This window comes from Ranitomeya variabilis, chromosome 5 (genome assembly GCF_051348905.1).
Source record: "Ranitomeya variabilis isolate aRanVar5 chromosome 5, aRanVar5.hap1, whole genome shotgun sequence".
Lineage (NCBI taxonomy): Eukaryota > Metazoa > Chordata > Amphibia > Anura > Dendrobatidae > Ranitomeya > Ranitomeya variabilis.
Genome location: NC_135236.1, coordinates 485520599 through 485544813, shown reverse-complemented (window position 1 = coordinate 485544813; position 24215 = coordinate 485520599). Strand labels below are relative to the sequence as shown.

The 24215-nt window shown below is 43.8% G+C and overlaps 1 protein-coding gene across 1 annotated transcript in view; it reads left to right on the top strand.

The window, feature by feature from the left end:
* Positions 1–9932, top strand: part of WASHC4 (WASH complex subunit 4) — a 143425-nt gene extending 133493 nt beyond the window's left edge. The window contains exons 30-33 of the mRNA XM_077265537.1: positions 340–436; positions 802–998; positions 2664–2763; positions 8487–9932. Of these exons, the coding sequence (XP_077121652.1) occupies positions 340–436; positions 802–998; positions 2664–2763; positions 8487–8551 (459 nt within the window). The 3' untranslated portion in view covers positions 8552–9932. The remainder of the gene's footprint in view (positions 1–339; positions 437–801; positions 999–2663; positions 2764–8486) is intronic.
* The last annotated feature ends 14283 nt before the right edge of the window (positions 9933–24215 follow it).

Below are 24215 nucleotides of genomic sequence, written 5' to 3'. Positions count from 1 at the left end.
AGGACGCACAGTCCAAAGCACCAAGGAACCCACTTAGAAGCAACATAAGCAAAGACATGGTAGACAGCGTCCAAATCAGGTGAGTAGAAAACAAGACCTCCTTTATTCTGCCCTATGCAGGATACAACGTTTTGACCCGTAGCATGTCTTTTTCAAGAAACGTATCCTGTATATGGCAGAATAAAGGAGGTCTTGTTTTCTCATCACCTGATTTGGACGCTGTCTGCTATATCTTTTCTTAAGAGGATATTGGAATCTGTAAAGAAATTGTATGAATAGTGCAAATTCTGAAAAATTAGTTTCCAACTTGCTAACGAGATTCTTCCTTTTTCTCTACAGACGCTTAACTTTGTTGAGCATTCTATAAATTGCAAGGAGAAGCTAAACAAGAAAAATAAAGTTGGTGCTGCTTTTACTGATGATGGGTTTGCAATGGGTAAGTTACTTATGTCGTGTTGTTCTGACGTGCCTGAAATGTTCCCACTCGTTGTGCTATGGCCGGTAGGTGGTTGTACACAGTGACCTTTTATACAGTTCAATGTGTGATCAGTCCCCTACTAACCAACCCGGTACTCTGAGTTTGGAAACCGAATATTGGCTATCCTTGGATAGGGCATAAATGTAAATGTCATAGAGGACAAGCCAGGATTTTGTACCCATTTGTCAGCTAACACGGAGAGCCACTTTGTATTCCCTGTATAGCCTGACATTGCTTCCCCTAGTGACAATCGCAACCCTGTTAACTTTTATTTACCTATTATGTTGATATTTTTTACATTTGCCCCTTGTTTTTGCTTGCAGGTGTTGCCTATATTCTGAAGTTATTGGACCAGTACCAAGAATTTGACTCATTGCACTGGTTCCAGTCTGTAAGAGAAAAGTACATGAAGGAGAAAAGGGCAGTGTCGAAGCAGCAGAACGTGCAGTCTAATAATCAGGATGAGAAGCTGCTTCAGACAATGAACCTCACTCAGAAAAGACTAGACATCTATCTGCAGGTGAGGAAGCTTTTCTTTATATGTATTTTTTTTCTGAAACTAATTGAAAAACTAGAAAAACTGTTCAGCACAAGAGCTTCTCTGAGAAATGTGTTAGGTTTTGTAGACAATAAGCTTTTCATCTCTCATAGTAGGAGCCCAATGAATGTTTCTAAAAGTGAGGCACAGTGCTTCCTTGTCTTACCCTATAAGATTAACCCCTTTACCACCTTGGGTTTTTGCTCCCCTTTTTCCCAAAGCCATAACTTTTTTATTTTTCTGTCAACATGGCCATGTGAGGTCTTGTTTTTTAGAGGGACGAGTTGTACTTTTGAATAACACCATTGATTTTACCATATACTGTATTGGAAAATGGGAGAAAGAAGCTTCAAGTGCTGTGAAATTACAAAAAAAAAGTGGTGTTTCACAATAGCCCTGCTGTGTGTAGCAAAAATGCTCATCTGCTATGAGCGCCGGCCACAGAGCTGTGTTGATAGCAGTTCGGCAATGACAACCACAGGGGACTCCTGCAGACTCCAGGTTGTCATGCCAACCCATCGGTGCCATGCCATCGTGTGGCATTTAACATGTTAACAGCCACGGGTGGATCGCGCGATTCCCCCAGTGTCTGTTAGGGGCCCATGACAAGTGATCAGATCAGCTGTCTTGTGTCAGAAAAGGTGCAGAGCCTGCATCAAAGAGGGGGAGGCGACCTATGACGTACCTATATGTCATAAGTCATAAAGATGTTAAAGGGGTTTTCCAGTGAACAAAAGTTGATTTTAATCAATAGATTTTGAAGGGAAGGAAGCAAAAGAGTATACAGACAGGACAGCATGGGATCACAGCTGATTCTGTCTGTGAGATAAAATATTTCCCTGCCTGTTTTTAAACCATGTTTTTCCTCAAAGAAAAAATCATTTGTGATCCCATGCTGTCCTGTCTGTATCCTCTTTTGCTTCCTCCCCTGCCCAGGAGCTGTGGTATGATCAGACCATGTTCCTGCACGGTCAGACACAGCCATTACACAGTACACAGCAGGGGCACATCTATAAGATTATCTCAGCACAAGAACATTTTATTTTAACACATCCAATTGTGGAAATTACTATTATTCCAAGATCTAATGATTAAAATCAACTTACTTCGTGAGAAAACTCTTTTTTAATGGCGCTGGCTGAACCACATGGCTTGAACCTGTCCAATTTAACAAGCATGTACAATTTAATCTCCAATCCTATAATATTTTATGATTTAATGTATAACTAAATACATCAAAATGGTGGAATAGGACAAATGCTAGATGTTAGGGGTTGTAGCACAGGAGTGTGCATGTATCCTTGGTGGCTTCTTACATCAAGGCCTTTACATACTGCCAAGAAGGCTCAGTTTGATGCTGTATTTGTTCTCCTAGAAGCAATGAAGACTCCAGCACAGAGGCTTTTATAAATCTGAAAGACGAAACAGAAGAAAATTTGTGGTATGCTGTGCGTCTCTGGATTAAATCGGAGACTTGCACATTAAAGAACTTGTGCACGTTTTTGGCAGCCCTATAATTTTTCTGTACACAACTGACACAAAATATACCCATGTGCTTGAGCGTTTCTTGGATTACTTGTGTCATACTTTTTGTTTTATTGCTCTTACAAATAATAAGTCCTAATTGTATCTTTGCTTTTTGTTTAGGAGTTTGAGTTCCTTTACTTTTCACTGAGCAGCGCAAGAATCTTCTTTAGAGCAGACAAAACTGCCGCGGAGGAAAGCTTGGAGAAGAAGGAAAAGGAAGGTCAGTGTAACACAAGAACTTATTTGATTATCTAAGCACAATCTATTGCAACTGTATATATCCCAGTTAATCCCCCTTTCATGTCTTTGGCTCTTCTTTGAAAGAAATACACACAATTGATCAATCATGAGCGGAGATAGAAAGCTGTCTGCAAATGAGTGTTCATTCCCTTTCTGCTATCGGATGTACTATCCCGTCCATGTGACCTGGGACTTAATTCCCATGGGCAGGATAGTACGTCATAAGCGATCAGCCGCGCTCACTGATTATCACAGCTGACACCCGGCACTTTAACCCCCGGAAAACTGCTATCAAACAAGATTGCAGCATTCCGGTGGCATAGAGAAGCATTGCGCAGGGAGGGGGCTCCCTGCGTGCTTCCCTGAGACCCTCAGAAGTTTCGAAGGTCTCCTCCCTGCAGGCACCCGGATCCAAGATGACCGCGGGGTCCTGCAGGGAGGTGGCTTTCTCAGTGCCTGCTGAGATCAGGCGCTGAGAAGCCTCCTACATTGCCTGTCAGATCGCTGCAGTGCTGTGCAAAGTGTCAGATCAGCGATCTGACTTTATGCAGTGATGTCCCACCCTGGGACAATGAAAAAAGGTTTTAAAAAAATATTATACTGTGTAAAAATACTTTAAAAAAAAATCCTAAATAAATTAAATAAAAATAAATATTGTTCCAATAAATAAATTTCTTTATGTAAATAAAAAAACAATAAAAGTACACATATTTAGTATTGCCGCGTCTGTAACGACCCGCCCTATAAAACTGTCCCACCAGTTAACCCCTTCAGTGAACACCGTAAAAGAAAGGCAAAAAACAATGCTTTATCATCATATCGCCTAACAAAAAGTGGAATAACACGCAATCAAAAAGACGGATATAAATAATCATTGTACCGCTGAAAACGCCATCTTGTCCCGCAAAAAACAAGCCGCCATACAGCGTCATCAGCGAAAAAATAAAGTTATAGCCCTCAGAATAAAGCGATGCAAAAATAATTTTTTTATATAAAATTTTTTATTGTATTAAAGCGCCAAAACACAAAAAAATTATATAAATGTATCGCTATAATCGTACTAATCCGAAGAATAAAACTACTTTATCAATTTTATCACATGCGGTACGGTATAAACGCCCCACCCAAAAGAAATTCATGAATTGCTGATTTTTGTTCATTCTGCCTTCCAAAAATCGTAATAGAAAGCGATCAAAAAATGTCATGTGCCCAAAACTGGTACCAGTAAAAACATCAACTCGTCCTGCAAAAAACAAGACCTCACGTGACTCTGTGAACCAAAATATGGTAAAATTATAGCTCTCAAAATGTGGTGATGCAAAAACATTTTTTTGCAATAAAAAGCGTCTTTTAGTGTGTGACAGCTGCCAAAGGTAAAAACCCGCTATAGATAGTAAATCAAACCCCCCTTTATCAGCCCCTTAGTTAGGGAAAAATAATAAAATAAATAAAAAGTATTTATTTCCATTTTCCTGTTAGGGTTAGCGTTGGGGCTAAAGTTAGGGTTAGGGTTGGGCTAGAGTTGGGGTTAGGGTTTGGATTACGGTTGGGGTTAGGGGTGTGGTTAGAGTTATGTTAGGGTTGGGATTAGGGTTAGGGGCGTGCTCGGATTAGGGGTATGGTTAGGGGTGTGTTCTGGTTAGGGTTGGAGTTAGAATTGGGGGGGGTTTCCACTGTTTAGGCACATCAGGGGCTCTCCAAATGCGACATCACGTCCGATCTCAATTCCAGCCAATTCTGTGTTAAAAAAGTAAAGTGGTGCGCCTTCCCTTCTGAGCTCTGCCGTGCGCCCAAATAGTGGTTTACCCTCACATATGGGGTATCAGTGTACTTAGGACAACAACTTTTGCGGTCCAATTTCTCCTGTTACCCTTGGTAAAAAAAAATAAAACAATTGGATCTGAAGTAAATTTTTTGTGAAAAAAAAATTAAAATTTCATTTAAAAAAAAACATTCCAATAATTCCTGTGAAGCACCTGAAGGGTTAATAAACTTCTTGAATGTGGTTTTGAGCACCTTGAGGGGTGCAGTTTTTAGAATGGTGTCACTTTTGGGTATTTTCTATCATATAGACCCGTCAAAGTGACTTCAAATGTGATGTGGTCCCTAAAAAAAAAAAATGGGGTTGTAAAAATGAGAAATCGCTGGTAAACTTTTAACCCTTATAAGTTCCTAACAAAAAAAAATGTTGTTCCAAAATTGGGCTGATGTAAAGTAGACATGTGAGAAATGTTACTTAAGTGTTTTGTGTGACATATCTCTGTGATTTAAGGGCATGAAAATTCAAAGTTGGAAAATTAAGAAATTTTCCCAAATTTCTGTTTTTTGTTTCACAATTAAACGCAAGTCATATCAATTAAATTTTACCACTAACGTGAAGTTCAATATGTCACGTGAAAACAGTGTCAGAATCACCAGGATCCATCGAAGCGTTCCAGAGTTATTACCTCAAAAAGGGACAGTGGTCAGAATTGTAAAAATTGGCCTGGTCATTGACATGCAAACCACTCTTGGGGGTTGAGGGGTTAAGAGTACCTTTCACAATTTGAACATGTTAAACTGGCCATATAATTTAGAGCTGAGTAGAACATAGTGTTAATTTTTTAGTTTCTCTTCTCTGTTGCCGAGATATTAGCGAAAATTATAATATAACATTTACAAGCGAAGACCAAAGAGTTCTTATCATAGATTTGTTTGTGAAAGCATTGACTTTTATTTTCTGCATGACGTTGACTAAACATAAGCAGTAGGCACCATGAAGGGGAAAAAACACCCACTTAGCTTCTCCCCAAGAGAAAGTCAGACCACACTTTCTTTATATGATACTTATAGCTGTGTTCACCTCTGTCATCTCGCTGCCAGTATCTACTGCTATTACAAGCAGGGAAGGAGAGGAGAGCAAAGCAGAGTTGTGTGTCATTACAGACACCTCTGCATCTACAGCTCTCATCCTACAGCACTGATAGCTCTGCTCTATTCACCCTCAACCCACACTGACAGCTGCAGATGGTAGAGGTGTGTTTGTAAAATCTCACAACACTGCTCTTACCACACACAGACACACTGCTGCAAGAATAGAGCTGCAGATTCAAGAGGTGTGCATTAAGACTCACAACAACACACACGCACACACTGCTGCAGATGCAAGAGGTGTTCGTAAAGACCCACAGCACTGCTCTTATGCACGCAGACACACACTGTTGCCAGAATAGAGATATTTTTAAAGACACGCTGCCCTGCTCTAACTCCTTTCCTTCTTGTAATCACAGAGCCTTTATTTTGAAAAGATACAGCTGAAGCTTGAGATGAGACAATTGGTGTATTTAACCCCTACGCAGTTTTGCGTTTTTCGCTTCCCTCCTTCCCAGAGCCATAACTTTTTTTTTTTCATCAATATGGCCATGTAAGGGTTTATTTTTTGCGGGACGAGTTGTACTTTTGACCGACACAATTGGTTTTACCATGTTGTGTACTAGAAAACGGGAAAAAAATTCCAAGTGCGGTGAAATTGCAAAAAAAGTGCAATCCCACACTTGTTTTTTGTTTGCCTTTTTTGCTAGGTTCACTAAATGCTAAAACTGACCTGCCTTTATGGTTCTCCAGGTCATTACGAGTTCATAGACACCAAACATATCTAGGTTCTTTTTTATCTAAGTGGTGAAAAAAAATTCGAAACTTTGCTTTAAAAAAAAAAAAAAAAAATTATATAATTTTTTTTTTTTTTTTAATTTTTTTTTAAACTTTTTTTTTTAATTTCGGCATGCTTCAATAGCCTCCATGGGAGGCTAGAAGCTGGCGCTGCTCAGATCGCCCCTATGTAGTAGGATTGCAGCACTGCTATGAGTGCCGGCCACAGGGTGGCGCTCATGTCAATCTGGGATCAACAACCATAGAGGTCATCAGGAGACCTCTGATTGTCATGCCGACGCACGGTGGATCAACGGTGCGCGCATTTCAGACTGTATGGCGCTTGTTAAATGCCTCTGTCAGCTTGACAGCGGTATTTAACTAGTTAATAGTTCAAAACAGCTGACATGTCCCGGCTTTGATGCGGGCTCACCGCCGAAGCCCACATCAAAGCGGGGGGTTTGCCATTGGATGTACTATGCCGTCCGATGGCAGAAAGGAGTTAACAACTACCTCTTACCTCCCATTGAAAGTGGAGCTATATATACACCCATATGCTGCCACACCGTATGAAAAAAAATTTAAGGACCTTTGCACAGTGCCCTTACAAAAGGTTTTATGGTTTTCCAGTTTAAAACCCATAGGCATTAATATGGAGTTAGGCTACTTTCACACATCAGGTTTTCGCTGTCAGGCTCAATCTGGCTAAATAAAAAAAAAAAAAAACGGATCCGGCGAATGTTGCCGCCGGATTTGTTTTTTTTCCCATAGACTTGTATTAGTGCAGGATTGCGCCGGATGACATTGTGTTTCGTCCAGTTTTCGCCTGATCCGGCAAATCTGCCATTTCTGGAAAAACCGTCGATAGCAACAATTTTTGACCGAGGCGAAAAATCCGGATCCGGCGCTTCTGGCTGTTAGAATAGAAGCCTATGGGAGCCAGAAGGTGCCGGATCCAGAAAATGCCGGATTCCGTTTTTTTAAACGGAGCATGCTCCAAATTATTTTTTTTATCCAATTTTCTGGATATGCTAGTCGGATCCGTCGAAAAAACGGATCCGTCGCATCAGTTTTTCACAATCTGCGCCGTATCCTTTTTTTCCAACATTCGCCGGTTTGTGCCTGATGCAAAAAACCTGATGTGTGAAAGTAGCCTCAGTCTCCCTTTACAGCTAAAACAGCTTCCATTCTTTTGGAAGGATTTAGTTGACAAGATTTTGCACTCATTTATAATGAAAAGCATTTTTGGGGTTAAACATTGACGTTGGACGTTACATGTGGGAGATTTGCTTGCTATCTTTTCTTGTTGCTCACAAAGGTGTTCGAGGTTGAGGTGAGGGCTCTCTGCAGACCACTCAAGTTCCTCCATACCAAACTCACTTAGCCATGTCTTTATGGATCTAGTGCAATGAGGCACAGTCAGGCCTTCCCCAAACTTCTCCCACAAAGTTGGATGCTTACAATTATACAAAATGTATTGGTATGTGGAAGCATTAAGATGTACCTTTATGAGAACTAAGGGCCTGTGCCAACAACTGAAAAAAATGTCATGGCAATTTTTTCCTATGCATCAAAATTTACCTGCTGACTGGCAAATGGCAGGAAAACTTTAGCACAATGCAAACATAGACTCCTCCGTCAAACTGCCAGATAGATAAGCATGATTTGTCACTCTACAGAACATATTTCCACAGCTCCAGAGTTCAGTGGCAGCATGCTTTACACCAATCCATCCTTCGCTTGCTGATGGAAGGCAGCTTCTGAGCTATGGAAGCTTCCCGTTCAGTTTTTGTACTAATGTTAATGCCAGAGATTTGGACTCTATGTCCTAATACTTTTTTTTTTTTCATATGTTCTAATGCAGCCAAGCTCAAAATAATCTGTGAGAACAATCGCTGAGAAAAATAAGCATATATATTTTCTATTATATTATATTTAAAGATCCCTATAATCTTTAACCTCTTCATTGAACACCCGCCTTATTGTTCAGTGCTGCATGCTATAATCTACCAAGTGTGTCTAGTGTGTGATGTCTTATAAAATTACCTATTTTTTTTTTTTTTTACATCTGTAAAGAAACATCTAAAGCCAGCAACGACAACCTTTCAGTTAATTCTGCAGCAGATTCCATCATGAAATGATGTCCCGCGAAGATTCAGAAAGTGTCTGTCTAATATGTGGCTTGGATAGCTACATACCCACAATGGCAACCTGAAGAAACTGGACACAGACAATGCAAATCACTTAGAACAGTGGTCATGATGACCAGGCCCAAATTATTTCTTATAAGTATGGCGGCAAATCTGGATATCTCACAAGGAGCCACTGATGAGGAACCGAAAGCCATCAGATGTAAATGGATTTTATTACACTTTGTGCAATTAAACATGAAGGATAATAGATCTAACAAAGTAGATTCTCAGGATCCTGCGGTTTTAGCGAGCACCTAGGGCTTCACAACAGCAAGACTTAACCATTACTGTGATGAATATGCAGAAGAGTAATAGTAACTTCTTATTGTATATTAAGATGAAGAATTTTGCAAATTTGAGTTACACGAGAAGGATGTGAGCGTGTATATGTGTAAATGCGCACTTTTTGTACATCAAATGTGTATTGTAAATGTCATATCCTCAGATGTAAAAATGTATAAAATATATATACAAAATGTAAATGTGTCAGGTTATTTGAAATCATCCATTATTAAATTGTGGTTGGCTTAAAAATTGAGGGGGTAAAAAATCTCTCTCCTTAACGGCAATATTAAAATTGTGGGGAGTAATACACACAGGGATAAGAAAGTGCACAACAAATGTATCAAAGCGACATATTTGAAAAGGTTTCAATAAAAAATACTGTTATGTTCTCAGTAGAACATTAATATGAAAAGTGAGATATAGTCTATATATATTCAGTAAACATATAAATAATTTTGAAATGGATAAACTGCATATATTCATTAAGAAACATACCATATAAAGAAAAGATCAGCATGTAAATCAAGAACCCATGACTCCAATGTACGTGTCGCCCTTGGCTTTCTCAAGGAGTGAGCACGTAGAAGGAGAGGAACACATCCCCATGTGCGGGATTATGCTGATTACCGAGCACAGGCAGACTAAAGGACAGTAGGTGGACCCATACATTTAGATTACAGGATTCCCACACCACTGTGAGGATGCATGCTGCAGATAAGCCGTTGACCAGGCTTTGCAATATTTATTACCCTGATGAATCAAGCTTCTTGAGGAAACAAGTCTGAAGAAAACCAGGGGATTCTCAGATCATTGCCTCCCCAGCATCTGAGGATCTTTCTGTTGGAACTACTCAGGATTGTCTGGTGGCACATTGGTGAGATTGTTTCTAGTCATTATATGGCATTGTCTTTTTATATTTATAGGGCTTTGATTTACGTCCAAAAGGCACTTTATGAATTGGTGGCAGCATTGACTTGATGTTTTTATATCCCTAAACAGGGAGTTTGTTTTTAAAAGTTTATTAAAAGTTATGTTTTATACCTACTTTTTTGCTGAATATTAAAATTGATTAAGAATGGGTACTATGGATCCATAATATTTGTTATGCTGAGTAGTTATTGTATACATTACTAGATATGGCAGGATTTGTATCCATGGGGGTAAATACAGAGCAATAGATGGTGAAGGTCAAAGATAATTTTTCAAATCGTAATTTCACACACAAAAGATATATCCCCTCTTTCAACGTGGCTTTTAAGAATTGCACTAAAATCTATCAAGATCAGATTAGTTTGTGGTGGGAGGAACAATGCCTTGAAAATTACATCAAGGCTGGCATAGTACCTAGGGGTCTTAGCCATAAAGGTCAGAATTTCTGCGGCAAGTCCCTGGTGTTAGTTATTCTAAGTGGGAAAGTTAGGCAACAGCTAGCTCACGAAGACTGATGCAGTTACTCCTTGATGTGGAGAAAGTTATACTGCAGAATCTGAATGATAAACTCAGGGAACATATTTATGTTAAAAAAGACATTTTCTGCAGAACCAGATTTTTCATCCAGGGAAACTAACTTACAAAACATCCTGGAAAGGTCCCATTTAAGAGATGGAAAGCATAAAAACTTTATTAGGTCCTGCAAGATTTCAGAGAGAATAAGGTATTTCTCCTACGCCTCATTGGGGGACACAGGACCATGGGTGTTATGCTGCCACTAGGAGGACACAAAGTAAACACAGAAAGAATAGCTCCTCCCCTGCAGTATACACCCTCCTGCTGACTCTCAGTGAACCGTTCTTGCTTAGTGTCTGTAGGAGGCACTTGGGTCTGCTTTCAGACCCCGTTTTTATTTTAGCTTTTTACATTTTATTCTATTTTTCCTTAACAGAGCGAATGGGGGCGACGGATCCTTTCTAGGTTCCGATCTCCCCCGAACCATCAACAGGCAAGTACGTGGAGCGTTCCTCCCGTATCCTTTCCTGCACCGTTGGATGCCAGCCCTGAGCTCATATTACGGGCGACGGTTCCTTCGCGTTCCGATCTCCCCCCTCCATAGCAGGCGACCACATGGAGTAGCCCTCCATCTACCTCTCCGGGAGCCAGCCATGGTGCATAGCCGGACATGATATATATGGCGTCTGTGCAGCCCCCCTCTGCATCACCACTGATATAGCGGATGACGCATGGCGGCAGAAGCTCTCCACCCCCTCCCTGACTAAGGCGACGGTGGATTGAGCACCGGCCCACCGCATCTACCGTGAGTACACTGCAGGGGCCGAGGCGCTTGGGGGTTCCTGGTCCCTGGGGTATGAGAGATCCACACCTTAAGCCTGTGTCCGTGGGTGGTCCGTAGTGCGGCAGCCCCACGAAGGAGTGCAGCTAATGATGGCGCTAATAGCGGTCACGGCGCTGCAGCCAACCGCAGAAGAAAGAAGGAAAGACAAAAAAATTTTTTTTCCCTTCAATACAGGCCGGAGTTTTGGCCACGCCCACCAGCAGTTAGCCCCGACCACTTTTTCTGGTGCTTCTCGTTCTCTGTGATGAGCTCCCACTTCCTGGTCTCGGTGGCCATCTTGGGACACCCACAGCCCTGATGCTGCAGCACTACTCCAGCGTTTCCTGTTGTGAATTCTGCTCTTGGGCACCCTCCGGTGGTTGTAAGTGGTAGCGCTGCTGTCTCTGAATCGCAGCATTTATCAGGTGTGTTCACTTCTTGCAATTTTGACTGGGCTATTTAGTCTTGCTTCACCCTTTAGTCAGTGCCAGTTGTCCATTGTTCCTGGAGGATTCACATCCCTGCCTGGTCTCTTCTGCTTTGCAGTTCATTTCAACAAAAGATAAGTTCTGGCCTTGATTTTGCTGTCCACATGCTGTGGTCTTATTGTTCAGTTCTTTCCTATGTTTTGTCTTGTCCAGCTAGGTCTGTATAAGGATTTTTTTTAGCCAAGCTGGTATCTCTGGAGATGCAGATATACCCTCCATATCTTTAGTTAGCTGTGGAGATTTTGTATTTTCTGTGGTGGATATTTTCTAGTGTTTTAATACTGACCGCATAGTACTCTGTCCTATCCTTTCTATTTAGCTAGAAGTGGCCTCCTTTGCTAAATTCTCATTTCAGTCTGTGTATGTTTTTTCCCCTCTCCTCTCACAGTCAATATTTGTGGGGGGGCTGCCTATCCTTTGGGGATTTTCTGAGGCAAGATTGTTTTCCCTTTTCTATCTCTAGGGGTAATTAGTCCTCCGGCTGTGTCGAGATGTCTAGGGAGCGCTAGGTACATTCCACAGCTACTTCTAGTTGCGGTGTTAGGTTCAGGGTCTGCGGTCAGTACAGGTACCACCTTCTCCAGAGTACGTCTCATGCTGCTCTTAGGCCACCAGATCATATCAGTTTCCGATCACTGCCCTCAGGACTAGCGTTTTTCTCTGCCTACACTGCAGACCTGCCCTGGGGACTCATGACACAGGACCTGGGTAAGCTGCAGACACATAGCTTAACCCTTCCCCTGCTAGTAAGCGCTTTCCTCCAGGCTTTACTATGTCTCAACCAAAGCCTCACAAAAAGTCTGGGAAAACCCACACTGTATTTTTTGCTGCATGTACCTCTTGCAAGGTATCATTACCCCGGGGTCACAATACTGCATTATGCACAGCTTGTGAACCGGTGATGGCTCAGGAACCTCCTGTTGCTGATGCTGAACCCAGTGAGCCTAGTCCCCCTGAGTGGGCTACCTCCCTTACCCGGTCTATGGCATCCCTGGCAAAAGCGTTACTCATTCCGAGACCCTTCCTCTAACCAGGGCACTAATACCGACGACGCTTCCGATGGTCAGCACCCCTCGTACTCCAGGGTTCGTACCTTGCCAAGGAGTTCTCACTCTTCCAGGAAAATGACTCATGCCATATCCCCAGACCATCAACGGTTTTCGGGTTCCATTTCTCACTCCCCTTCCATTGGGGCTAGCAGAGAACCTGTTTCAGAGGACGATTCTGATACGTCCCTAGATCAGGAATTTCATCACGATCAGGAGACTCTCGACTCTCTAATTTAGTCAGTGAATTAGGCTAGGTTCAGATTGCGTTACGGCAATCCGTTTAGCGCTAGCGGATTGCGCTAACGCAATGTCATTTTAGGGGTCGCGTTAAACGTCCCCGCTAGCGCAGATCCCCGATCTGCCAGAGCGGGGAACAGACCTCGGGCGCGCCGCGTCCGAGGCGCGCCACAAATGAACGGCACATCGCTAGCGCGTGCTGAAAATGGCACGCGCTAGCAATGAGCTTTAACATTGCTGGCAATGGGAGCGCTAACGGACGCGTTGCACGGCGTTAATTTTGCCGTGCAACGCTGTCCGTTAGCGCTCACACTAACGAAATGAGAACCTAGCCTAAGGCTTTGAGACTTGACGAGGAACCCTTATCTAAACGGATCATGCCGTGTCCTTTAAGAGGACCAAACGAGCTCACAGTGTTTGCCACTCATCCCGAGTTTAAGCAAATTATGGAATCTCACAGGATCCATACAGATAAACGATTCACAGGGCAGAATCCCATGGAGTCCAAATATCCCTTTGCCCCGAATCTAAGAAAAGATTGGTCGCAGTCTCCCACAGTAGATCCTCCGGTATTGCGCCTGGCTACGAAATCTGTTTTATCCTCCTCGGAGGGCGCCTCTATTAAAAATCCAACCGATCGTCAGATCGACAATATGGCGCGTTCAGCCTTTGAAGCCTCAGCGGCCGCATTCTTTCAATCTTTTGCCACTACGTGGGTGGCTAAGGCGATGACCCACTGGGCTGAGGTCTTGTCTTCAGCAGTACTGGATATCAATCTTCCCCCCGAGATAGCAGACCTCGCTACTCAGATAGCCAGAGCTGGAGATTTTGTAGTGACCGCGTCCCTGGATGCTGCTGACTGTGCTTCTCAAGCAGCAGCAAATGCCATCACCATCCGGAGGTCCTTATGGCTCAGGGACTGGTGTGCGGATTCTACTTCCAAAAAGTCATTGACTTCTCCCATATCCGAGCGGTCGCCTTTTTGGCGAAAAGCTCGACCAGTTAATATCTGATGCCACTGGAGGGAAGAGCAAATTTCTTCCACAACAGAAACCCTCTCGACCCTTTCGGAACCTGTAACCACAGGCTCGGTCCCGATTTTTTTTCGTTACAACTCAAACTGGTCCTCTACTTCCGGCCGGGCACAACGTTTAGACAGAGGTTCACAGGCCTCTTTTAAGCCTTCCCCTTCATGGAGAGGCAGGCCAAGGCAGCCAGGATCCAGAGGCGCTAGAACGAGCAGACCTTCCACACAATGACTCTCTGTGGTATCCGGAGGACACCCTCAAAGTAGGCGGCCGCCTGCTTTCCTTCAGTGCCGCGTGGCTCCCAGTCGTTCACGACAAGTGGGTCTGCGATCTAGTGTCCTCCGGATACAAGATAGAACTCTTATCGCGTCCTCCAAACCGTTTTTTCTTGTCTTCACCCAGGGCAAAGGCATCAGAGTTCTTCAAAGCTATAAGCTCTCTAAGAAAAGACGCAGTTATTCCGGTCCCTCAAAGCGAAAGGTTTCAAAGTTTTTATTCAAACCTCTTCATTGTTCCAAAGAAGGACGGTACAGTACGGCCCATACTGGACCTAAAACTGCTGAACAAGTTCCTCAGGGTATGACGGTTCCGGATGGAATCGCTTCGTTCTGTCATCTCCATGGAGAAAGGCGAGTTCCTGGCATCTATAGACATCTTGGACGCATACCTCCACATTCCTATTTTACCTTCTCACCAAAGGTTTCTTAGCTTCGCAGTTCAGGAAGATCACTTCCAATTTGTTGCTCTGCCCTTCGGCCTTGCCACCGCTCCCAGGGTATTCACCAAGGTCATGGCGGCTGCCGTGGCCATACTCCACACCCGAGGAGTGGTGGCGCTCCCGTATATAGACGATATCCTCATCAAAGGCCCCTCTTTCCGCTCCTGCAAGGAAGCCGTGGCCATCACAATAGAATACCCTTTCTAGCCTGGTTTGGAAGATAAACTTCAAAAAATCTTCCCCAGTGCCGGCTCAGTGAATTTCCTTTCTAGGAATGATACTCGACTCGTCCCGGGGGTTGGTTCTTCTTCCCCCGGAAAAGATCTCAGTCATACAGCGAGAAGCTCAGAAGCTCCCAGCCTCGCTCTCTCTTTGCGCTTCAGTATGAGAGTCCACAGCAGGATGGTAGCAGCTATGGAGGCGGTTCCATTTGCCCAACTACACCTCCGTCGTCTACAGCAGGGGTGTCAAAACTGCATTCCTCGAGGGCCTTAAACCATGAGTGTTTTCAAGATTTCCTTAGCATTCCACAAGGTGCTGGAATCATTCTGTGCAGGTGATTAAAATATCACCTGTGCAATACAAGGAAATCCTGAAAATATGACCTGTTTGCGGCCCTCGAGGAATGCAGTTTGACACCTCTGGTCTACAGCATGCCCTCCTGGCTGTTTGGGACAGGAACCCGTTTTCCCTAGACTTTCGGTTCCTCCTTCCCCAGCGAGTCAGACAGTCTCTCAGGTGGTGGACATTGAAATCCTCCCTGAATCAAGGGAAGTCTTTTCTTCCAGTACACTGGCTGGTTGTGACGAAAAACGCCAGTCTTCTAGGCTGGGGAGCGGTGTTCCTTCATCACACTGCTCAGAGCCGCTGGTCCCCCCAGGAATCACGCCTTCCAATCAACATCTTGGAAACCCGGGCAAGCAGGCTGGCACTTCTCCAGTTCCATCCCTTCCTAGCAGGTCGCCCAATCCGGATTCAGTCCGACAACGCCACTGCAGTGGCATACATCAACCGCCAAGGGGGAACCCGCAGCAGGGCGACCATGACAGACGTAGGCCACTTTCTCCGATGGGCCGAGGAAAACAGCTAAATGGTCTCTGCAGTTCACACCCCGGGAGTGAACAATTGGGAGGCAGACTTCCTCAGTCGGCAATGCCTCGACTCCGGGGAGTGGTCTCTCCATCCGGAGATCTTCCACCAGATCTGCTGTCGTTGGGGAACTCCGGACGTGGATCTGATGGCCTCACGGCTGAATTCCAAGGTTCCCGACTTCATGGCTCGGTTCCACGATCCGGCAGCCATCGGGGCAGATGCTCTTGTACTCCCGTGGCATCATTTTCGGCTTCCGTACATATTTCCCCCGCTTCCTCTCCTGCCGAGAGTCATCAAGAAAATCAGAGGGGAGAGGGTACCGGTAATCCTGATTGCGCCAGATTGGCCGCGCCGGGCGTGGTATGCGGAACTAGTTCAACTAGTTGCCGACGTTCCCTGGCGATTACCGATTCACGCAGATCTGCTATCTCAAGGCCCCTTTTACCACCAGAATTCAGAGGTCCTGTGTTTGACGGCATGGCCGTTGAGTCCTGGGCCCTAACCCAGGCAGGTTTCTCTACAGAAGTCATAGCTACCATGATCAGCGCTAGAAAGCCTACGTCTATGCGTATCTATCATCGCACTTGGAAGACTTTCTTTTCATGGTGTAGCGACCGAGGACTTCTCCTCTACATTTTTCCATCCCTTCCATTCTCGAGTTCTTACAAACTGGTTTGGACTTGGGTCTCGCTCTTAGTTCTCTCAAGGGGCAGATCTCAGCCCTGTCTGTTCTCTTCCAATGCAGGATTGCCAACAGATTACAGGTCAAGACGTTTATTCAGGGGGTCTCCCATCGGGCGCCCCCCTATAGGATGCCATTGGAACCATGGGATCTTAATCTGGTTCTCGGAGTCTTGCAACAGGCTCCTTTCGAACCTCTACAGAAGGTTTCTCTGTCTCTTCTTTCATGGAAAGTTGATTTTATAGTTGCGGTCACCTCTATAAGACGAGTCTCCGAGCTGGCGGCTCTGTCCTCTCAAGTTCCTGAATTTTCATCAGGATAAGGTGGTTTTGAGGACATCCCCCTCTTTTCTACCAAAAGTTGTATCCTCTTTTTATCTCAATGAGGAGATTGTCTTACCGTCACTCTGTCCGGCACCAGTCCATCACATCGAGAAGGCCCTTCCCACACTGGATTTAGTGAGCGCTCTTAGGAGATAAATCTCGCGGACAGCATCTTTCTGCAGGTCAGATGCCCTATTCGTGCTCCCGGAAGGACCGAGGAAAGGGTTTCCCGCTTCCAAGGTGACAATAGCCAGATAAATCCGTTCGGCTATTCAAGAGTCCTACCGAGTCAGAGGTCTTCCTGTCCCAGCAGGGATTAAGGCTCACCCCCCTCGGTCAGTGGGTGCGTCTTGGGGCATCCGGCACCAAACTCCGGCAGCACAAGTTTGTAAGGCTGCGACTTGGTCCAGCCTGCATACCTTTACAAAACATTACCACATTCATTCTCAAGCCTCGGCAGATTTGACCGTCGGCAGACGAATTCTGCAGGTGGCTGTGCTGCATCTGTAACTTGTGGGTGCAAGTAGCAATTGCAATTGTTTCCCACCCAGTTGACTGCTTTAGGACGTCCCATGGTCCTGTGTCCCCCAATGAGGCATAGGAGAAAAGGAGATTTTTGTGTACTCACCGTAAAATCCTTTTCTCCGAGCTAATCATTGGGGGACACAGCACCCACCCTGTTAGCCTATTGGCTTTGGTTTTTGTTGAGTTAACTTGGTTTTTGACATAGTTCATCCTTGTTAAATACACTGTGTTCCAAATTATTATGCACATAGAGTTTAGGAGTGATAAGGTTAGAATTTTTTTGTTTGTCATTTAAACTCATTGATGGTGATGTGAGTCAGGGCTCTTTATATCACTGAAAGCAATTGTAGATACCTGTGCAAATTAGTTTGGCAGGTGTGTGCAAATAAAGGCAAGACTACTTAAGAAGGCTGTTCCACATTATTAAGCAGCCTACATTTTTTGGCAAAATGGGAAAGAAAAAGGATGTGTCGGCTGCTGAGAAGCAACAAATTGTGGAGTATTTAGGTCAAGGCATGACTACAATCAACATTGCCAAGACACTTCATCGTGATCATCGCACAATCAAGAAGTATGTAGCTGATTCCCAGCACACACATGTGCATGCTGATAAGGAAAAATTGAGGACTCTTTCCAACAGGCAATTGCGTAAGTTTAAAAGAGCAGCTGTAAAAATGCCTTGTCATAGCAGCAGACAAGTTTTTGAAGCTGCTGGTGCCTCCAACGTCCCCAGAACAACAAGATGCAGGGTCCTTCAGAAGTTTGCAGCTGTGTGTAAGCCATCCTGTCGACCACCTCTATCCACTGCAACAAGCAGAAACGGCTCCAGTGGGCCAAACGATACATGAAGACTGACTTCCAAACTGTTTTGTTCACCGATGAGGGCCGTGCAACGCTCAATGGTCCAGATGGATGGAGTGGAGGATGGAAACCCCATGAAAACACGGCTAAGGCACCAACAAGGAGGAGGTGGAGTAATGTTTTGGGCTGGAATCATGGGGAGAGAGATTGTCGGCCCCTTTATGATCCCTGAAGGGGTAAAGATGAACTCCATAATCTATGTGGAGTTTCTAAAACAACACTTCCTGCCATGGTTCAAGAGGAAGAACCGTGCTTTCCGCAGCAAGATCATTTTCATGCATGATAATGCACTGTCTCATGCTGCAAAAAACACATCTGCATCTCTGGCTGCTATGGGCATAAAAGAGGACAAACTTGTGGTGTGGCCACCATCTTCCCCTGACCTCAACCCCATTGAGAACCTCTGGAGCATCATCAAAAGGAGTGTCTATGACGGCGGGAGGCAGTTCACATCTAAGAAACAGCTCTGGGAGGGTATTCTGTCCACATGCAAAACAATTGAAGCAGAAACCATCCAAAAACTGACAAATTCAATGGACGAGAGAGTTCAGAAGCTTCTTTTGAACAAGGGGTCCTATGTGCAAATGTAACATCACCTAGAATAAAGTTTTCACTTGAAAACTGTTTGATTTCATTTTGTAATAAGCTGATAATGCTTATAACTTCACAATTGACCATTTTTTTTGTTCAAAATAAAAAAAAAGGTTGAAAACTCTGCTGTGCATAATAATTTGGAACATGCATTTTGAGTGTTTATTTTTTTTAAAAAGATACTGTTTTCATAGCCAGTTTTTTCCAAAACATTGCAATTATGCTAGAATAGTAGATGACTGGAAAATAACAATGACTGCAATTCAGATAGGTAATTTAGAGAAAATATGAGGAAATATTATTTGCATAATAATTTGGAACACAGTGTATTAAGCTCCTACTGCTTTGTTACCGAATTGGTTCACTGAGCGCCAGCAGGAGGGTGTATACTGCAGGGGAGGAGCTATTCTTTCTGTGTTTACTTAGTGTCCTCCTAGTGGTAGCAGCATAACACCCATGGTCCTGTGTCTACCAATGATTGGGTCGGAGGAAAGGATTTTACGGTGAGTACACAAAAATCTCCTTATTTGTATGCAAACCATACACCAATAGGCACAAACATTGAAACAGAGTTGTCATCAACAGACACTGAGGTTTCCAGACACGAATGTGAGAATCAAAACTATCCACTAAGGAATCTCTACCACCCACAAAATGTCTACAACCCCCAGGAACCAACCAGATTATCAATGTATCATCAAAACAACTTGATGAGGTACAATTGGCGATTTTGAGTAAAGGTGTCTCCTTTGTCCCCACATCAGATGTTGACATTTTTTAAAGTACAATAGTGTTCAAAATAATATCAGTTTAATATGACTAACCAGATTAATCACTGTTTTTGGTATAAATTATATTACCACATGTCAAACAATTTACCAGTTGTTGCAGTAGATTCTAAGAAAAACCAACAGACTCCGCATTCATGATCTGGATGTTTTTAAGTCTATTAGAATAATTGAAAGGGTCTGTTCAAAATAATAGCAGTGTAGAGTTGATTTAGTGAGGTCAATCATTCTGTGGAGAAACAGGTGTAAATCAGGTGACTCTTATTTAACCTCTTCATGACCCTGGGTATTTGCGTGTTTTCGTTTTTCGCTCCCCTCCTTCCCAGAGCCATAACTTTTTTATTTTTCCGTCAATATAGCCATGACATCATTGGTTTTAGCATGTCATGTACTAGAAAACAAGTAAAAAATTCCAAGTGCGGTGAAATTGCAAAAAAAAAAGTGCAATCCCACACTTGTTTTTTATTTGACTTTTTGTTAGGTTCACTAAATGCTAAAACAGACCTGCCATTATGATTCTCCAGGTAATTACGAGTTCATAGACACTAAACATGTCTAGGTTCTTTTATATAAGTGGTGAAAAAAAAATTCCAAACTTTGCTAAAAAAAAAAAATAATAATTGTGCAATTTTCCGATACCCATAGCGTCTCCATTTTTTGTGATCTGGGGTTGGATGAGGGCTAAATTTTTGTGCCGATCTGACGTTTTTAATGATACCATTTTGGTGCAGATACGTTCGTTTGATTGCCCATTATTGCATTTTAATGCAATGTCGTGGCGCCATTTAGCGATCAGGTTAATCCTTTTTTCTCTTCGCCATGACAGCACCCAGTGAGATAGGGGATCCGCCCCTAGGAACAGGAAACCTACAGAGAGATAAAAGGGGTGGCGCTCCTCAGTTAGTTTCCTGTTCCTAGAAGGGAACCTGCAGAGATTGTTCTCTGACAACTACGATTAAGAAGAGGAATACTCGCCTGGATTGCTGCCTGTGCAGTTTCTGGTACAGGCGCAAGGGGCTCCAGTGCTGGTGGCAGGGTCGGGGGAATGTTCCTGCTGGCTCCCCCTCCTCTGTGAAAATATGACAGGTGGAAAGTTCCTTGTCCACATGGTGGCAAGTCTCCCTGCTGGGACACTGTTTGCGGGAGATACCTCGCCAGCAGTGCGCTGCCTCAGAGGACCGGATGGTAAGATGTACGCTGCAAAAAACTGACCGCAGGCACCTACCTGAATCAGGAGACCGGGAGCGCGATGGTGAGTGCTCGGCCAGGTCCGGTAAGAGCTGATGCTGGTGCGACGCATGCTCAGTAATCAGCGCCCCAGAAGTAGTTGGGTATACTTCCGGGAGCACGATGTTGATGCGTTATGTAGCCTTGGGCGACCACTATTCTAGAAGAGGGCGCGGTGAAAACGGAAGTAACATTACCAGGGTGTGTGTGTGTGGTGATGACCTGGTGCTATATAAGGCACATACTAAGGAATGTGTGTGCGCTAACATGTCATCCCCTAGTGACAATACCGCGTGCCCAATGGAGGAGCTAATGTTACCTGTGTGTGATGGTAGCAAGAAAGGTAGTGGACACTCTAAACAGAGTGATTCCACGGATAAAACTGGGAAGGAGAGATCAACCCGGTCCACACCCCAGTCTAAACAATCATCCCTACAGCCGGTATTTTTTCAAGGTTATTCATCAGGGTGAGTTTGTGATAAAAATTTTGCTAAGCTGATGGTAACCTATTTTTTTGTTTTATATGTTCATAGGCCAAAAAAACTGGGAAAGCCAAACATAAGCAATGTGTGTTATGTTCTGAACCCCTACCAGATACCTATCTCAAAAGATTATGCCAGTTTTGTATAAGTAGTACCTCACAGGAGGAGGGTTCAGTCAAGATGGAAGACATTCGCTTAATGATCCGGGAAGAACTACAGTCCTTAAGTGGACAAAGTACTAAATTAGAGAGAAAGTCCAGCAGAAAATTGACCTCACCCAGAGCTGAGTCTTCTGAGAGTGGGGAGATAAATTTGGATGTTTCACAGGCATCCGTATCCTCAGATGAAGAAGAATATGTATGTTTTCCAACAGATGGTATCAATAATTTAATTAAATCTGTAAGAGACACAATGGGTCTATCAGAATCCGAAGAGCCCCAAACTCCGCAAGAGGTTAGGTTCGCAGGCCTTTCTCAGAGGAAGGGTCGTGTTTTTCCGGTAATTCAAACAATCAAGGATCTTGTAAAGAAAGAGTGGGACAAACAGGGGCAAAAAGGTTTTGTGCCCGTAGCATCCAAAAGATGCTACCCATTTGATGATGAGGATCTAGCCTCCTGGGCTTAAGTACCCAAGGTGCATGCAGCTGTGGCCTCTACTTCTCGTCGTTTCTCCATGCTGGTGGAGGATGCTGGAACCCTATCTGATCCAATGGATCGAAAATCGGATGCACTTTTAAAAGGTCCTGGGAATCTTGCATAGCTGCGTTCAAACCAGCAATCTCGGCCACGTGCACGGGGAGGTCCATGCTTGTTTGGCTAGATCAGCTGGATCAAAATATAAAAATGTAATATCTAGAGACAAGTTACTTTCTGCTGTTCCCTTGATTAAAGGAGCTGCGGCTTTTTTTGTCAGACGCTTCTATAGACTCTCTCCGTTTGGCAGCCAGAAGGGCTAGTTTAACCAATACAGCTCTCAGAGCATTATGGTTGAAAAATTGGAAGGTTGATGCCCAATCCAGATCTAAGCTTTGTGCGATACCCTGTCAGGGTGAGTACCTTTTTGGGACAGTTTTAGATGATGTCATGACTAAAGCAGGTGAGAGGAAAAAAGGGTTTCCTAATCCATTCATTCCCTCCTACAGAAGAGCATTCAGGAAGCCGGCATTTGGCAGGAGAAAGGACTATAAAGACCGTTGGGTTGGAACAATAAGGATTTCAGGCAGAAGGGGAACCTCTTTAACAGATGTCCCTTCAAGCCGGCAGATTCCGCTAGTTCTTCCCTGCCAGTAGGGGTAGATTACTGCATTTTCATCACCAATGGAGAAAAATAACTGCTAATTCCTGGGCCAGTGTCATTGTAACATCTGGCCTAGCCTTAGATCTTATCTGGAGACTTCTGGATTCCTTCCTATTGACTTCCTTAAAATCCCGGGTACAACAGGAAGCGTTAGAGGTGGAAATTAGGAGTCTTTTATCTAAACAGGTGTTAATAGAAGTCCCGGCATCCCATAGAGGAAAAGACTTTTACTCTCCCTTATTTCCAATTCACAAGCATGATGGTTCATTCAGAACCGTAATTAATCTAAGGAAATTAAATACCATTTTAAGATCTAAAACCTTTAAAATGGGAGTCTATACGTTCAGCCATTATAGTTTTGTTTGCCGGTTGTTATATGGCTGTTTTAGATCTTAAGGATGCGTATTACCATCTGCCCATACACAATTCACATCAACAGTTCCTTCGAGTAGCAGTCACAATGGGAGGTCAGATCTGTCATCTACAATTTAGAGCAATGCTCTTCGGGTTATCTATGGCTCCCCGAGTCTTTACTAAATTGTTATTGGAGGTAATGTCCTATTTACAGGTTAAAGACACCCTAATTATTCCATACCTAGATGACCTCCTCATAGTAGGAAAATCCCCCCTTCAATGTGAACAGAGACTAGGGGATATAGTTTCTTCTTTGCAATCACTTGGCTGGATTATCAACTGGGAAAAATCCAGACTTCAACCTGTGACCTGCCAAACGTTCCTTGGGCTTCTTCTGGACTCAGTAAGCCAGAAATGTCTGCTTCCTGATGCAAAAAAGACATCCATAATTAATAAAGTAAGCCTGGCAGGCATAGTATGTCCTTAAGAAAAACCATGTCCTTACTGGGTTAATTAATCTCTTGTATTCCTGCAGTAAGGTGGGCTCAGCTACATACTTGTTGTGAATTCTGTTGTGGGTTCTGCTCTTGGGCTCCCTCCGGTGGTTATAAGTGGTAGTGCTGCTGTTTGTCCTTCACAGCAGTCATCAGGTGCTTCCACTTTGGACGGGGCTATTTAGTCTGGCTTCACCCTTTAGTGAGTGCCAGTTGTCCATTGTTTTCTTGAGGATTCACATCTCTGCTTGGTTTCTCCTGCTGGATTGTCCAAATCATCAAAGAGAAGTCCTGGCTTTGTTTTTGCAGTCCACATGCGGTGGACTTTATAGTTCAGTGAATTGCTATGTTTTTCTTGTCCAGCTTTGTCTGTGTTAGGATTTATTCAGCCAAGTTGGAAGCTCTGGAGTTGCAGAGTTACCCTCCATGCCTTTAGTTAGGTGTGGAGATTTTTGTATTATCTGTGGTGGATTTTTGTAGTATTTTAATACTGACCGCACAGTACTCTGTCCTGTCTTTTCTTTCTAGGTAGCGTGGCCTCCTTTGCTAAATTCTGTTTTCAGTCTGCGTTTGTAAATTCCCTCTCCTCTCACAGTCAATATTTGTGGGGGGCTGTCTTTCCTTTGGGGATTTTCTCTGAGGCAAGATAGTTTTCCTGTATCTTTCTTTAGGGGTAATTAGTTCTCCGGCTGTGACGAGGTGTCGAGGGAGTGACAGGAACATCCCACGGCTACTTATAGTTGCGGTGTTAAGTTCAGGGTCTGCGGTCAGTATAGAGGCCACCTACTCCAGAGCTCATCCATGCTGCTCCTAGGCCACCAGAT